The sequence below is a fragment of the Capra hircus genome, chromosome 3, assembly GCF_001704415.2.
Source record: "Capra hircus breed San Clemente chromosome 3, ASM170441v1, whole genome shotgun sequence".
In the NCBI taxonomy this organism is placed as follows: Eukaryota; Metazoa; Chordata; class Mammalia; order Artiodactyla; family Bovidae; genus Capra; species Capra hircus.
In genome coordinates this window covers 14,221,454-14,238,052 of record NC_030810.1, presented here as the reverse complement: position 1 = coordinate 14,238,052, position 16,599 = coordinate 14,221,454, and the positions used below count along the sequence as shown (strand labels likewise).

The following is a 16,599-nucleotide window of genomic DNA, read 5'->3' as shown; positions in this document are numbered from 1 at the left end:
TCTGAACCCTCACCAAGTGATGTTCGCCATGAATATCACCACACGAGTCCCCTCCTGCCTACAGATACACACACACACAGCTTTGGGGACAATTTCCATGGATTAGGTAACTGCAGAGATCACCTCTGTTATGTGGCTATGGAAGCAGCCCTGATCTGCAGGGTGAAATAGGTCCAGGCTGTTGGCTGTTCCAGGGAGTGACCCCAAGAATGAAAAAGGGTCGCCCAGCCATGTCCTGTACCGGACCCCTCTCAAAGCGTCATTAAGTGTATCTGCCCCCAAGGCAAAGAGGGGGCTGACAGGTGGGTCCCTGGGAACCTGTCTGCAGGCCTGACACTGACTCACATTGGATCCAGGACTGAGGGAACAACCACGAACCTGCCAGCTCCGAGGGCACCAAGCTCTGTGGCCTCCCTCCCTTGCTGACCTGGGGCCCACATGTGCTGGGTCCAGAGAGCCCTGTTCCCCTGGACTGACCTCAGCTCCCAGCTTCTGTGCTGTGGGTGTGTGAAAGTGATGCCCACCCAACCCCCACCCCATAGTTCCCGCACAGGAAACTGCCTGTCCCAGCTGTTCCAGGCAAGCACTAGCGGTGGGACATTTTAAGAAAATGATTTTCATCAGAAATGGATAAAATTTCTGAGATGAGGCCAAAAACTAGACATTACTGTCACTAGCCAAAGGAGAGCCCTCCCCTCATCCCCGGCTGCCCTGCCCCGCTTTCTTTGCTGGAACCTGTGGATGTATGGCTTTTCAGCAGTGGCTTCTGTGGATTAGGGAAGATGGTTCTCAGATGCCCGTGTTAAGGAGCAGGATTTATTGAGACTTGGATGTTCCATATGGTAGTTCCCGGGCTGGCTGCTCCTGCTCTAGCCACTAAAACAGCACTGAGCGGGGTAGATGCCCTGATCTCCAACTGGGGCTTTTGGTCTTAGCCCTGACTTTGTCAGTAACCAGGTACTTCCTGTGGGTGGCCTCAGTCTGCTCATCTGGGAAGTGTGTGGGAGGTCCTAGGATCCTTTCCACACAGGGCTGTGAAAGTGCTTTGTAAAGGGCAGGGATCATGGGATAGGAGCGATGGCCATTCCTTAGGAGGTGGGAGGGGTGTTGACCCCTAATTTCCTCACCTAACAGACATAACAAAGTAAGAACATCCTGCCAGCACCAAAGGGAGTTTCATGTGTGACTCAAGAGCCACAGAACATGAAAGACAGATACTCAGCTTTATTCTTCTAAATAAATTATGGAATGAAAGAGTCACATAAAAATATATCAGTGCAGCTGAAAGGCACTTGGATGGCTTCAAAGAGCCTCCTTTCCACCTGCCTGACCTTTATGAAGACACTTGATCCTCTGGGTTTCAGAATCCACATCTACAAAATGACCATTTGATACAGAAATGAAATGAAAGGGTCCAAAGCGCTGTCTGCTTCTGTGGCTGCACTTGGTGGTGGCCCGGCACATGCTTCTTTCCGATTATTCAGGAGCATTTCCTTATCAGTGCACACTCATGCCCAGCCTCCACTTTCCCCTCTAATCAAGGTCTGGAATCTCCCAAAGATGCCCAGGCCAGGAGAGGCAGGCCCCCTGCCATGCCAGTGGGGGCGTCCACTGCGACCTGGCTCAGGCATAAAGCAACATTTTCTTTATGAACGTGCTGATGATTCCAGAACATTAGAGCCCAAGGAAGAAAGATCACTGCACACAGTCTTCTCCCACTTTTATGCACGTGTGGAGACAGAACCCAGGAGTTCTGGCTCTTCTCTGGCTCCTTCCACCGCAGTGGCCCTCCACCATCCAGTGCTGCAAAAACGGCATAACCTCCCCACCTCGGAGTCAACCTGGCCCTGCTTCCCACCCTGCTGCAGCTGTGGGATGCTCTGTAGAGGGAATTTAGGGGAAAGGCCAAGGTCTGTACAATGTGATTTCTTGGGTTTTCCCGGTAAAATTTGCTGCTGGTTGTGGAGTGTTCATTCCCGGGTCCCCTGGCAGATTTAGACAGGCAGGGAGGGGGACGGGTGGGGGTGCTGCAGGGCAGGAGGTGGTCCCTGCCTGACCTATGTTCTGGCTCCTGGCCATCTGAGATAAGTCCTGCCAGGAATCCTGTCTCTGTGAATGTCCTGGGGGGGACTGCTGATGTTTGAAGTAAGGTTTCTGGGTAGTAAATTATTCTTTCCATCTGCAGAATCTAGGGTAGGAATTCCTAATCTTGCATGGGGGTGGAGTGTCCCATAATTTCACCTTTGGGCACGTGGGAGTAGACCCCTGCCTATGCTGTCTTCTCACGCTCAGGAGGTTTTCTAAGAACACTCATTTTCCATTCATTTTTCCCTGGGTATATCTGGGAACATTAATTCATTCATTTATGCAACACATTTGAAAGTAGTGCTTATTGTATGCAAGTCAGTACTTTGGTACTGGGGAAACTGCAGTCTACAAGACATGCCAGCCCCTGTGCCTGTCGAGTTTATGTGCAGTGGGGAAATCAGGTAGAAAACAGACAATCATTGTAAGGGAGGAGCCCTGTGAAGGACAGCAAGAGGGGGTGCAAAGAGGGTATGTGGGGTCACTTTATGCTTTTAACTTCCATTTTGTAGTGATTTTTGATTTTGAGATTAAGAGAAAAATTGTTGCAGGAACAGTAAAAGACTTTCCATAGTTTTTACCCAGCTTTCCCTAATGATAACATTTTACATAACCAAACCACAGCATAGTGTTCAAAACCAGGAAACTGATATTGGTACAATACTATTAAGTACATTATAGACCTTTCTAGAATTTTGCCAGTTTTCTCACTTACGTCCTTTTTCTGTTCCAAGATTCCACCCTGGATCCCACATCACATTTCCTTGTTAGGGCTCCCTGATCTGCTCTGACCTGTAACAAGTGCTAAGCCATTCTTTGTCTTCCATGCCCTTGCCATTATGAAGGTCATCGGTCAGGTATGTGGTAGACGGTCCCTCAGTTTGGGTTTATCTGATGTGTTCTCGCATTCTCATTATTAAATCGAAGTTACAGATTTTGGAGAATACCATGGATATAATGTCCCCTTCTGAGCACATCAAATCAAATGACATAATGTCAACATGTATTATTACTGCTGCTGCTGCTGCTGCTAAGTCGCTTCAGTCGTGTCTGACTCTGTGCGACCCCACATACAGCAGCCCACCAGGCTCCCCCATCCCTGGGATTCTCCAGGCAAGAACACTGGAGTGGGTTGCCATTTCCTTCTCCAATGCATGAAAGTGAAAAGTGAAAGTGAAGTCGCTCAGTCGTGTCTAACTCCTAGCGACCCCATGGACTGCAGCCTACCAGGCTTCTCCATCCATTGGATTTTCCAGGCAAGAGTACTGGAGTGGGGTGCCATTGCCTTCTCCATGTATTATTACTAGTGATTACTAATTCCTTGGTTAAGGTGGTATCTGCCACATATCTTCACTGTAATGTCATTATTTTTCTTTTGGAAATGATATACATCTTGAGGGAGAAACACTGAGATTTGTGCATATACCCTGTTTTTCCCCACACTTTTGCCCACTAATTTAGCACCAGGAGCGGCTCTTGCCTGTAGCGATTATTACTGCACTATCTGCAATAGTGATTTTCTGTTTCCTTCTTTCGCTCTACATTTATTAATTGGAATTTCTTTGAAAAGAAGACTCGTCCTTCCTCCCATACTTATCCATTCATTTATTTCTATCATTATGGGTTCATGCACATTTAATTTACTCTATGAGTTAGCAACTGAATGACAGCAATAAATCCGAACCCATGCATAAACATATGTCTGTATTGATTTCTATTTTTCTGGATATATCTATCTTAAAAATTGGAGTTATAGTTCCAGTTCAGTGTGGTGTTACTTTAGATGCGGTACTTTGGAGAAATCTTTCAATTAAGACACTCTAAGATGAGACCAAGCATTCATGTGTTGCTGGCAGGCAGGCAGGCAAAATGGCATAATCCCAATGGAGGGGACTCTGGTAACATTTAGCAAAATGATACATGTTTTGACTTAGACATCTCACTTAAAAATTGTCCCAAAGGTACAACACAAAAAGATGTACATACAAGACTATTTGTTATAGCCCAGTTTTGCAATATGTTACAGAAAAACACTGGAAACAATCCAAATGTTTATCAGTAGGAGATGGAATAAACAAACCATGGTACCTCTTCATAATGGGGTGCTAAAGAGCTGTAAATTAGAACAAAGAGCTCATCTATATTCTGCAAGAAAGTGATCTCCAGAGGAGAGTTTTATTTTAAAAAGAAATAAGGGGAAGGAACAGTACAGACAATATGCCTTTTATCTAAGAACATGTCAAAATACAAATATTAGGGGCTGCCCTGGTGGCACAGAGGTTAAGAAGCTGCCCACCAAAGCGGGAGACACGGGCTAGATCCCTGATCTGGGAAGATCCCACATGATGCCGAACAACTTAGCCCGTGTGCCCCAACTATTGAGCCTGTGCTCTAGAAGCCCAGGAGCCGCAACTACTGAGCCCACGTGCCACAACTGCGGAAGCCCGTGTGCCCTAGAGCCCGCGCTCCGCAACGAGAGAAGCCACAGCGACGAGAGGCTTGCAAACCGCAATAGTGAGTAGCCCAGACTTGCTGCAGCTAGAGAAGAGCCCATGCAGCAATGAAGAACCAGGGCAACGAAGAATAAATACATACATTAAAAATATAAACATGAAAATGCATACGTGTCATATGTACATATATATGCATTTTATTCTTTAAATGGAGAGATAGACTACAAACTAAAAAGCTTATTAAAGATAGTGGGAGTGGGTGATACAGATGGAGGGATTAAGAGGTGTAAATCTGCAGTTATAATAAATAAGTCATGGGGTATAATGTATAGCATAAAGAATATGGTCAGTAATTTTATAATAAATTTGTATGCAGACAAAAGGTTACTAGACTTATGGTGATCACTTCATATGTATGCAAATGTCAAATTTCTATGTAGTATACTTGAAATTAACACACTGTTGTATGTCAACTATATTTCAATTAAAAAAAATAAGTAGTTGGACTTCCCTGGTAGTCCAGTGGTAAAGAATCCACTTGCCAATGCAGAGGACATGGGTTTGATCCCTGTCCAGGAAGATTGCACATCCTGAAGCGCATCTAAGCCTGTGTGCCGCAACTGCTGAGCCCAGGGCCCTAGAGCCTGTGCTCCACCACAGAAGCCGCCACAGTGTGAAGTCCTGGCTCTGCAGCCAGGGAGTCACCCCTGCATGCTGCAACCAGGGAAAGCCCGCCAGCAGCAGTGAACACCCAGACAGCCCAAAATTAATACATGAATTAATTTTTAAAAATGTAGTTACCTTTTGTGGGAGGAAGAGAGCAGAGACATAGTGTATGAGACAGGCATGGAAGCTAGGTCTCTCCAAATGTCCCTTGCTTTGTAAATTTTGTAAACTATTTCACATAAGTATAAAACAAAAATAATTCAAAATATAAAACTGAAAAGTAATACCCAACACTAAAACGCAAAATAAAGTAAACAAATGGTGGGTGTATTGAGTTGGTGGCTTAACCACACAGTGAGGAATTATTTCAAGTAATTTTCAAACAGAGTAATTTGACTGTATATCCCTAGTAGAATAGCTTAAGGACAAAATTAAAAATAAATCTTAACTTTTCAGTGAGCATATTGCTATGATGATGATGTTATTCTATACCTATTAAAGAGTCGGACATGACTTAGTGACTGAACAACAGCAACGATCATATGAATGTCGTTAGGACCATATTATTCAGTGCAAAAGAAAATAGAAAAATAAAATGTAAAAAAAAAAAAGCTTTTAAGTAAAGTCTATAATCCTAAGCTTGAATTGGAAATATTAGTTTGAGGGACAGACTGAGAGCTGGAGATTGACATGTACATGCTACTATATTTAAAATAGATAACCAACAATGACCTACTGTCAGCCCAGCCAACTCTGCTCAATATTCTGTAATAACCTAATGGAGAAAAGAACTTGAAAAAGACACGTGTATATATTTAACTAAATCAGGTTGCTGTACAGCAGAAATTAATACATTATAAATAAATTATACTTCCATAAAATTTTTTAAAAAGAAAATGCAATCTCCTGTCGTGACAGTCTTTCCTGCCCTTAAGCCCTTCCCCAGGCCCTCAGGGCCCATGGGAGGGTCTTAAGCTTGGTTCTGCTTCCAGGCCTCCTGAGCTGGCCCGGCTCATCCTCATGGTCTCCTGGGCCATCTGGTATAAACACCCTCCCCGGAGACCCTCCTTGAAGCCCTCTCCCGGGGGTTGCCCCATCCCACCAAGTATAAAGGCTTCTTTCTTCTCAGTCCAGCTGTAACAGCCCCCTTGCCCTCCCCTGACCCCACACATCAGCCTGTCAGTCTCTCCTTTCCCTGTCCCGGGGTCCCCATCTCTGGCTTATCTGTCCTCTGGACGGTGACCAATTTGGAGGCAGAAACTGAACAACTGGGTGGAAACGGGAGGCCTCGGTGGTCTGCTCGTCCAGCCCCTCGTGTCCCCTGGGCCCGGAGAGGGGCTGTCCGGCTCCTCTTCCCAAGGACCTCTGGTCCCCAGGACAGTGACTCAGTGTCCAGCAGTGCAGCCCCTGAACTGGGGGGTCCTGCTGGTCTGGGAGTGGCTTCCAGGTCACCTCAGGCCTCCATCTGAAGCCACCCATGTTCTCTATTTGCTGCGGGACTCGCCTCTGTTCACAGCCTGACAAGGAGGACAGGCTCCCCCGGGGCCCTGGAGGCAGACGGGCTGGGCCTGTCTGGCTGGTCCCACCGGTAACGAGGCCAAGGAGTCCCTCAGACCTAAGACAAGACCCAGTCTCCGCAGCCCCAGGTCCTAGGGGCGGACTCCATCACCTCCCGGTTCTGCCTCCTGAAGGGTTCCCTCCCACCCAGGAATCTCAGTGCTGCTTCATTCTGGGGCATTTTTAGTCAGTTCTCATTACTGACTTTTTCAGGGCCTGTTTCCATAAATGGCTCCATGCTCATAATTACCATCCAGACCTCAGCCAGATTCAGAGACCAAATTAAAAGGGGCCCCCCCCCGCCGCACCACATCAAGCCCGCCACGGCCAAAAATAGATCCCAGGATATGCGAGCAAGGAGGATGCGGCTCCTCTAGGTCAACCCAGGAAAGACCCGAACTGTGGGGCTTTCCAGAAGGACTTGGTCTTGGTGACACACGCCCTCTGTCCCGCGGGGAGTGCGTGCCTGTGAGGACTGGCCGTGTGCTCCCTCCCCGAGCCTGCCTCACCCCCAGGGTGGGGGGTGGGGGGCCACCAGTGGGTGGGGAGGGCGGGGGCACATTCTTTGGTGGGAGCTGGAAAGGCCTTCGGGGCCACCCTGCATAGATGAGGAAACTGAGGCCCAAGGGGGGCAGAGGATCGCCGGGCGTCATGTGTCAGGTTAGGGGCCCTTCACGTGGAATTGCAGACTTGGAGCCCATGTGATATAAGTGGCCCCAGACTTGCTCTGGTGGTGATACTGGGATGGGGGGGGGGGTGGTCACCTGTTCACAAGGTTCTTCCATCAACAGGTGCCTGAGAGTGACCTCCTGAGGCTACAGTCCTCCAGGCAGGGCCCTGCAGGGACTCGGGTCCCAGGGGAGGGGAGCTGATCTGCACAGACGGGAGGCGGGCCCTGCTCTGTGCTTTTTCCCCTGGCTCTCGGTGCTCCCTGTCTCCCACTGCCTCTTCCCCTCAGCATCGCCAGTCTGCCCTGAGAGCTGGCCGCACAGGGGTCGGGGGCAGGATTTGTTTGGGGGGTTGGTTTGCCATGAGACTCATGTTTGGTCCCTGTTCTCAGGTTATTTATAGTTTCCTGGGGGGAGGTGGCAAAAAGACAGGTTAGATGTGCCCCCAGATCATACAGACAAATCCTGAGAAATACGAGCGATCAAGGGTGAGGGTTCTGATCATGGAAGCAGTCTGTCTCCATGAGAGGAGCAGGGTAGGAAGAGTCAGATTTATGGAAACCCCTGCCCATTCCTTTTTAGAAGAAATGGAGGTGAGTATATTTTATGCAGAGGGTACAATGTGAGCAAGGGCTCAGAAACAGGATGTGATACATCAGCTCCCACGTATTACGCTCCTACTGTGTAGCAGGTGTGCATCTGACCTGTGTGTATGTATCACAGATCCTACACAACCCTGGGAGTTAGTCCCTATGAACCTTGTTTTAAAGCGAAGGAAATGAGGTGCAGAGACTTTAAAAGGAAGCTGTGTGATGTCTCGCAGCTCCCAAGTGGCACAGTCAGGATAGAAATCCAGGTTTAGTATACCTGTGTACAAGGATATGTACAAGGATATTTAGACAGTTCTATGCACAACCAAAAACTGGAAACAACCCAATGTCCCAAATAAGCATGATTTCCAATGCAAGACAACTCATTTATATTCGAACAATATATACAACAAAACATGGATGAATCTCAATAACAATTCATTGTGTGAAAGACCCAGAGTATGTACTATAATTCCATTCTCATGAAGTTTGGGAACAGATCAAAGGACTGGTTGGTGACAGAAATCAGAAAGCGGCTCTGCCTGAGGGGATGGGCTGGTAGGAGTAGGGTTCCCAGGGGCACTCACGCTACGTGTTCCTCTGTAAACTGAGTTTTGTACAGTGAGCATGCTTTATCTGTAAATCCCCACACAATAAAGACACTTTTAAAATAGGACTCTCAGTTTACAACATACATTCAACACAGTCCAACTGAGCATGCACTCACTGCACCTAATCACGGGCCCTGGGCCGGGGGAGAGGCCACTTCTGTGTAGGACAAGAGCAGAAGACACACAGGCAGGAAGATGACCCGCTGCGTGGCCTCAGGAGAACCACCTAACTTCTCTGAGCCTCTTAAAACAAAGATGCGACTGTAATTGTGAGATGAGATGAAAGGACAGACATGGAGGGTCTCGTCATGTGGTCGTCACCGGGTGTCTGCTCACACAGTCCCTGAACAGCCTCCAGGGTGGGTACCATGAGCATCTCCATTTACAGAGGAGGGGATGGAGGTTCCGAGAGGTGGACTGGAGAGTCCAGATCACACTGACAGCAGGAGGTGGAGTCAAGAAGCAAATTCTGAGTCCGGCTCAGAACGCCAGCCCGTCCTGCCCGTCCTCACACTGTCCATCCCCTCCTGATGCCCAGGGAGGGCGTCACTGTGTGCACCAGGTGACAGTTACCTTGCGGCTGAGGGGCACGCATGTGTCTCTCCCACCGGAAGGTCCGCTCCATAAGGAGGGTCTTTGTCTCGTCCCCTCTTACGTTCCAGGAGCTGGAATGGAGCCCGGGACAGAGCAAGCGCCCCAGGACCGTTTGTGGAGTGAAGTCAGGAAAACATGAAAGAACTCTGTAGTAAGGAAGCAAAGTAAGTGACCCCGGGGCTTATGGAGGTGAGGGGTCACTCCTTCGAGGTCAGGGGCTGAACAGGATCCGGGCAGGCCCCTCACTCCCACGGAGCCCTGCCTCTCCCGAACCCAAGAGCTCAGCTCCTTCACACCCCTCTCCTCAGCTGCCCGGGACCACGGGAATGAGGGAGCCCAGCTCAGGGCAGGGTCAGGACAAAGGAGAAGACGGTCCCGTTTAGTTCTGATGACACGTCAGCCTGCAGTGCTGTTTGTGCCTCAGTTTCTCAATCTGGAGCATGGGCACCCCCACTCTGCAGACAGGAGGTGGGGAAGGATTCAGGAGAAATACCAGAGGTGTCTCTCCTGCCTCTCTCTGGAGGGGCCGGGCCAGCCTGAGACACTTGGGGTCCAGCCAGTCACGCCTGAGCTGGGCGGAGGGGTGGGCAGTGTGCTGAGAAGGGACCAGATAAGGGAGGGACGTGCAGGAATCCACGGAGGACCCAGGAGGGCCAAGACCCTGGGTGCTGCCTCCCAGTTCAGGGTCTCCTCCCCGGAGCTCAGGCGACACCAGGGACCAGCTCTGTCCACTCCTCGAGGTCCCAGACCTACCTATCTCTGTGTCCTGGCCAAAGGGAGCCAAGAGTCCACAGGGAGAGACTGACAGGCAGGCCAGGTGGGGCCCGGCTCTGACCACAGCCCTGGCCCCCAGCACAGGCCCTGCTAGTCACAACTCAGCCCCTAAAGTGTCTGCTTGGACAGAGGCCTGACCCTTGGATGGGAGCCTTTGAGAGGCCCAGGCCTCTGGGTCCTACAGGTGCTGCTGATGGTCAGGGCCCAGCAAGCCCCAGGCCTGGCCTCTCAGGAGCCAGTGAGGCCAGCAGCAGAGGGGAGCTGGAGGCCACAGGTGTGGGAGCCTCAGCGTGGGTGCTGACGCCGCAGCGATTCTGCTGTTAGACTCCAGGGTGGTTGAGGGCCTGTCGACCTTCAGGGGCCCGGGGCCGGGGCCTCCAAAGGAGGAAACAACGCTGGTAGCTGCCTAATCCCCACATCAGCCCACATAATTACCAGTTAAACTGCTCCAACTGAAGAAGTTTTACTAGTGCAATTAGTACATCAGAATAAAGAAAGAAGGCCCTCTGACAGCTGGCTGGACCTGCCCACACACCAGGCTTCCCCTGAACAAAGATCGGCTTGTTAATCCATAGCATCAGAAGTCTTAGATCTCCATGGAAGCACGCAGAAGTGGCGTGGGAAGAAACTGGAATTTAGAATCCTTAGCCTCAATGACGTCATGGATGTGCTGTGTGACCTTGGGTTGGTAATTTAACTTCTCTGAGGCCATGGAATGAGGTTGGTAAAACAGCTTCACAAGTTGCTACATTTATAGGCCTATGGTACTTCAAGTCTTCATTTTTATTAAAAAACTGGTAGGAACTGGTTCCAAATAGGAAAAGGAGTACGTCAAGGCTGTATATTGTCACCCTGCTTATTTAACTTCTATGCAGAATACACCATGAGAAACGCTGGGCTGGAAGAAGAACAAATTGGAATCAAGATTGCCAAGAGAAATATCAATAACCTCAGATATGCAGATGACACCACCCTTATGGCAGAAAGTGAAGAGGAACTAAAAAGCCTCTTGATGAAAGTGAAAGTGGAGAGTGAAAAAGTTGGCTTGAAGCTCAACATTCAGAAAACGAAGATCATGGCATCTGGTCCCATCACTTCATGGGAAATAGATGGGGAAACAGTGGAAACAGTGTCAGACTTTGTTTTTTGGGGCTCCAAAATCACTGCAGATGGTGACTGCAGCCATGAAATTAAAAGACACTTACTCCTTGGAAGAAAAGTTATGACCAACCTAGATAGCATATTGAAAAGCAGAGACATTACTTTGCCAACAAAGGTCCATCTAGCCAAGGCTATGGTTTTTCCAGTGGTCATGGATGGATGTGAGAGTTGGACTGTGAAGAAAGCTGAGCGCCGAAAAATTGATGCCTTTGAATTGTGGTGTTGGAGAAGACTCTTGAGAGTCCCTTGGACTGCGAGAAGATCCAACTAGTCCATTCTGAAGGAGATCAGCCCTGGGATTTCTTTGGAAGGAATGATACTAAAGCTGAAACTCCAGTACTTTGGCCACCTCATGCGAAGAGTTGACTCATTAGAAAAGACTCTGATGCTGGGAGGGATTGGGGGCAGGAGGAAAAGGGGACGATGGAGGATGAGATGGCTGGATGGTATCACTGACTCAATGGATGTGGGTCTGAGTGAACTCCAGGAGTTGGTGATGGACACAGAGGCCTGGTGTGCTGCGATTCATGGGGTCACAAGGAGTTGGACACGACTAAGCGACTGAACTGAACTGAACTGAGGAACACCTTTGGTTGGCTTTAAAAATCTGTTTCTGCGTCTCACGTGTCTATAAGACAGGTGGGACATTTCCACACATCCACACCAAGGCTGAGCAGCAGTTGCGAGAGGCTGGGGTCAGCACTGAGCAGGGCTGGGTTCCCCCTAAAAGGGGGCTGACTTTCTGCTCTATCAACCTATTTCACAACAACTCTGAGGACAGACCATGAGGAGCTCCATTTTACAAGGAGAGCTCTGAGGCTCCGAGAGGGCAAGGACTTCCCCAGGACCACACAGCAGAGGCAGGAGGGGAACCAGGTCCTGAGCTCAGGGTGCTGCTCACTCACAGCAGCAGCTCCCACCAGGGCTGTGTACCCTTTGCCCTGGGGGCTGCTGGGGAAAGAGGGACCTGGGCTAGGTGGTGACTCGCTCACGGAGGGCTCCCATAGGGGCATTCTCAGGGGGGCTGTATCCACAGCTCTTCTTGGTCCTGTGCCCGGAGTCAGCTTGTCCCCAGTACAGAGCTCCAGCCTCAGTTCCACATATGGTCACCTCTGTCCCCAGTCCCCACCCCGTCCATCTCTAACCACAAAGGTGGCATCCTGAACCCACCAGCCCATGTCCTGAGCTCTCAGCAGAGGTTAACAGCTACCTCCTGTGGCTCATTTTCCCACCTGAGCCCATCACCAGCTCTGGTTTGAGGGGACAGGCCTCCCAGATTGTCCCCTCCTCTTGCCCTACCAGTAGGAAGCAAATGGCCAAAGATGCATAAAACCTGCTGTCACTCTGACCCCTGAGCCCCTCTGCCGAAACCCCTCTGACAGCTCTTTCTACCATGAAAGCCTGATCTCCTGACACAGAACTGTCACCTCCTTGAGCCTGGGATGGAAGGCCAAACAACCTGGGCCTGTCCCAGCTCAGCCACACAGAGGTCATGTTGTCCTGAGCAAGACACCGCCCCTCTGAGCCTCACTGTCCTCATCTGGGAGATGGGGATGAATATCATGTCTGCCAACAGGGTTGCTGGGGGGTTACAAGGTGGAGGGAGGCTGGTGGCCCTGGCAACGGGCTTCTCCCTGCTCTGGGTCCCATGGCTCTCCCCACCTGGGCCTGAGCTATGGTCCTTGGTCCCCAGGTCTAGCCTGGTGTCTGCTGCAGCCTAGATCCATGCCCCTCACTGGCCACAGGCAGGAAGCAAAGCGGATGGGAGACCTATGTTCATGAATGTAGATTAAAGAGAGTTTAGTTATGGAAAAGGTGATCTTTGAGAAAAGGGTAAATGGCTCCATGATTTGCAGTATAATTTCTGCAGAGAAGAAAAGCTGGGCTTTGCCGGGGAGAACAAATGGGGTTCAAACTGCCCATCAGGTCATTCACTGGGGCTGGATACTCATTCCATGACAAGCCAAGTCCCAGATGCGAGCCCAGGGTGACAAGACCACAGTCCCTGCCCCACTGAGCTCAGAGTCTATGCCTTCCCCTCCCCTGCCCCCACCCCTAGGTGACCCAGGCAAGAGGCTGCTCCGTGTGGGCTCAGGATATCTGGGTCCTCACCTCAACTCTGGTGCTTTGATGCCATGACCAGGGTTTTCCACGCTGAACTTTGTCCCACGCTTCATACCGCCCTTATCACAGGGACAGCATCACAGCCTCTGTTTACTCATCTGACTCGCCAGGACCAGACTGTCTTCCTGGCACTACCTGCGTCCACCTAACACTACAGGATCTTACCGTCGGGGGTGTTTGGGGGCGGGTGAAGGCACACGCCTCTGGGACTCACATTCCTCGTCCGTCCCTGTCGGTCCAGCAGCTCACCGACCCCCACATTCCTAAGACTTCGCTGCCCTGAGCCGGGCAGGTTATCCTCCCGCAGGTGCTTGTCCACGACAAGGTGATTCCCCGCCCCCAGCAGGCGCTCCCCCTGCGCGAGGTGGCGCGCACGCCCCTGCCGCTCGCGCTCAGACCCCGTAGGGCCGTTCAGCCCGCCGCCGGCTCCCGGGGTCGCCGCCGCCCCCCGGGGTCGCCGCCGCCCGCCCGGGGCCCGCGCTCACCCATGTTGACGAAGCTCATGACCAGGTCTGCGCGGCCCAGGCGCCGCTCGGGGGCCCCGCCGTCCTCGTCGTCGTCGCCGGCCACGGCGCGGTACAGGTCGAGCATGAAGAGCGGCGCGGACGCCGGCAGCAGGGCGGCGGCGGGGGGCGCGCGGGGCCGGGGCCGCCCGGGCAGCCCGAGCACCGCCAGGATCTCGCGCTGCAGGTCGCGGCGCTCGCGCGGGCCCAGGCGGCGCTGCGGGCAGCCGAGCTGGGGGCGCGGGCCGGGGACGCCGCCGCCGCTCAGCGCGCACAGCGCCAGGCCCAGCAGCCAGAGCGGCCCGGGGCGCGCGGCCATGGCGGGACCCGGCGGCCTCACCGCGCGCGCATCCGCTCCCAGCGGGGCCCGGATCGGGGCCGCCCCGACGGCGCGCGGCGGGCCTGGCTTGGGGCCGGCGGGACGGGGCGTGGGTCGCCCGCGAATGCGGCACGGTCCCTAGAGCTCCCGGACCGTCGGCTGCGGGTGCACTGCCTCGGGCAGGGGCTCCTCCCGGAACCAGGGACGGTTGGGTAGTCTGTCCGTTCCGCTGCGCCCGACAGTCCGGCTGCTGCCGAGGCCGCTCAGCGTAGAGGCGCAGGGAGAGCTGCCGTCGGGTTCAGGGAGGTGCGGACAGAGCCTGTACCGCTCCCAGGGGCCGCCGCCGCCTCTCTCTGTCCAGCTGGGAGCCGTCGGGTCCCGCCCCTCGGACCCGACCAATGGGGGCGCAGGGGCGGGGACAAAGCTCAGGGAAGGGGCTCTGTGTGCCTGGCGATAGAGACTAAGATAAGACTCGGTGTAGGTGATACAGTGAGAAATCCGCAGTCGTGCTGTCTGGGGCCAGCTGTTGTCCCGGACTCCCCTTCCCTTGCTGGCTGCGCTGTCGAGAGGCGCGCGGACTGGGGACCCAGGGTAGAAGCACGGTCGGGGAGATCAGATTCTGCGCTCCCGCGGAGGCGTGTCCTTCCTGATCTCCCTGCCGGAGCCGGATCCCAACTCTTCGTCTGGCCCCCGAAGTGACCCGGCAGCCCTGCCTGGTGCGTGGGGTGTCGCCCCAGGACCCGAGACGTCTCAGTCGGGTCTAGAGGTGGAGGGGTTCGCGGGTACCAGCCAAGTCTAGAGAGTGAGTCGCATCCCTCTGGCAGCAGCATCCGGGCCAGAGTTTCCCGCCACTGCTGCTGCTGGCCGGCCTCCCGGCGTCTTCCCCGCAGTCCCCTTGTGTGAGACTTTGGGGGCTCCTTCCGGGACCTCTGACACCTGTCGGGTCACTGCTCCCGGCGCGCCCACCCACCTGGCTCCGGCGCGCTCTCGGTCGGCGCCTCTGGCCGGCAGCTCCAGCAGCCGCGCTGTCATCTCCAGGTTTGCTGTGCGCCCACTGGACCCCGGTGCGGGTCCAGCCGCGCGGGATATGCCTCCCGCCGGTCAAGGAACTCTGGCGTCCTTCCTGATCTTTTGCATCTTAATTGTCACGGCCCTCAGCGGTTTGAGACAGGGCTCCTCGACTGACTAGCTCCGCATAGCTCAGTCGGTAAAGAGTCTTCCTGCAGTGCAGGAGACCTGGGTTCGATTCCTGAGTTGGGAAGATACCCTGCAGAAGGAAATGGCAACCCACTCCAGTATTCTTGCCTGGAGAATCCCATGGATAGAGCAGCCTGGCAGGCCTCAGTCCATGGGGTCCCAAGAGTTGGACACGACTTAGTGACTAAACCACCACCACCATTCTGCACAGACCCTTCCCTAGGTGCTAATCTCACCTCGTTTTTTCATTTATGGTTAAGGAGCTGCACTGAGAGGAAGAGACACATAAACTGAGCTCCGAAAGCTGGAATGAATTGGTCAGGAGTGGAGTGATTCAAGGTAGAAGCAATTGCTTGTGTGAAGGCCGCGACTCCAAAGAGCATAACGATAGCAGATGATAGCACTGTTCGTGTACCAGCCATGTTCTGTGTCATTTCTTTCCTGCTCACACCTTGTTATAGGGGAGTTGCACCACCCATTCCCCACCTCACTTAACAGATGAGGAGACAGAGGCGCCCAGGGGTTAAGGGACTTCCCTCAAGTCACACAACAGTGGAGCTGGGTCGGAGTAGGTAAGCACATGCAAGCGAGCTGTTCAGTGAAGCCTGGAAAGACTGGGGGGCAAGTGACCAGGTGAGGACTCTGGACAGCAGATGGTTATGGCACCCCAGTGTGGGTTAAAGATACAACTTCAAAATAAATGTATGATTTATCCAATAAAATTCAGATTTCCCCAAGATCACATCAAACTTAAACATATATAAAATCTTAAATCCAGTCACTTGCTGGTCTTATGCCTAGTCTTCCTTTTACCCAACAGGTAAATCTCTACAAGACTGCTAAACCCGGTAAGAATGTTTCAGACTAGCCATTCAAAGTGCCCAGGACCTGACCAGAGGCTGGATGCAGAGGGGACTTATGGATTGGAGGGAGCATGGACTCAGGACCTACAGCTGGAGACAGGTACAGTAATGCAAGGGGTCAAGACAACAATGATACTCTAATAGAGATGGGATGGAGGGCTTTTACAGTGAATCCACAAGGCTTGGTGACTCCACATGCACAGGCAGGGGACAGAGTGGAGGGTGTCCCCTTGTCAGACTTGGTCAGGTCTCTGAAATCTCCTGCCCTCTTCGTTGTCCCTGTGTTCCTGAGCTTCCCTCTGCGTTTCCTCTTTGAGTCACTGGGGGCCTCAGATCTAGCCTGTAATTCTCCCATTGTGTGCTGTATGATACTAGTCTCCCAGCAAGACTGCAAGCAGCCCTAGTGCTGGTCTGGTTCTTGTAATAGAAATTAT

The 16,599-nt window shown here is 52.4% G+C and overlaps 1 protein-coding gene across 1 annotated transcript in view; it reads right to left on the bottom strand.

Annotated features, from left to right (window-relative positions):
* BMP8A (bone morphogenetic protein 8a) overlaps positions 1-14,105 on the bottom strand; it is a 41,978-nt gene extending 27,873 nt beyond the window's left edge. Inside the window, exon 1 of the mRNA XM_018042149.1 lies at positions 13,769-14,105. Within this exon, the coding sequence (XP_017897638.1) occupies positions 13,769-14,105 (337 nt within the window). The remainder of the gene's footprint in view (positions 1-13,768) is intronic.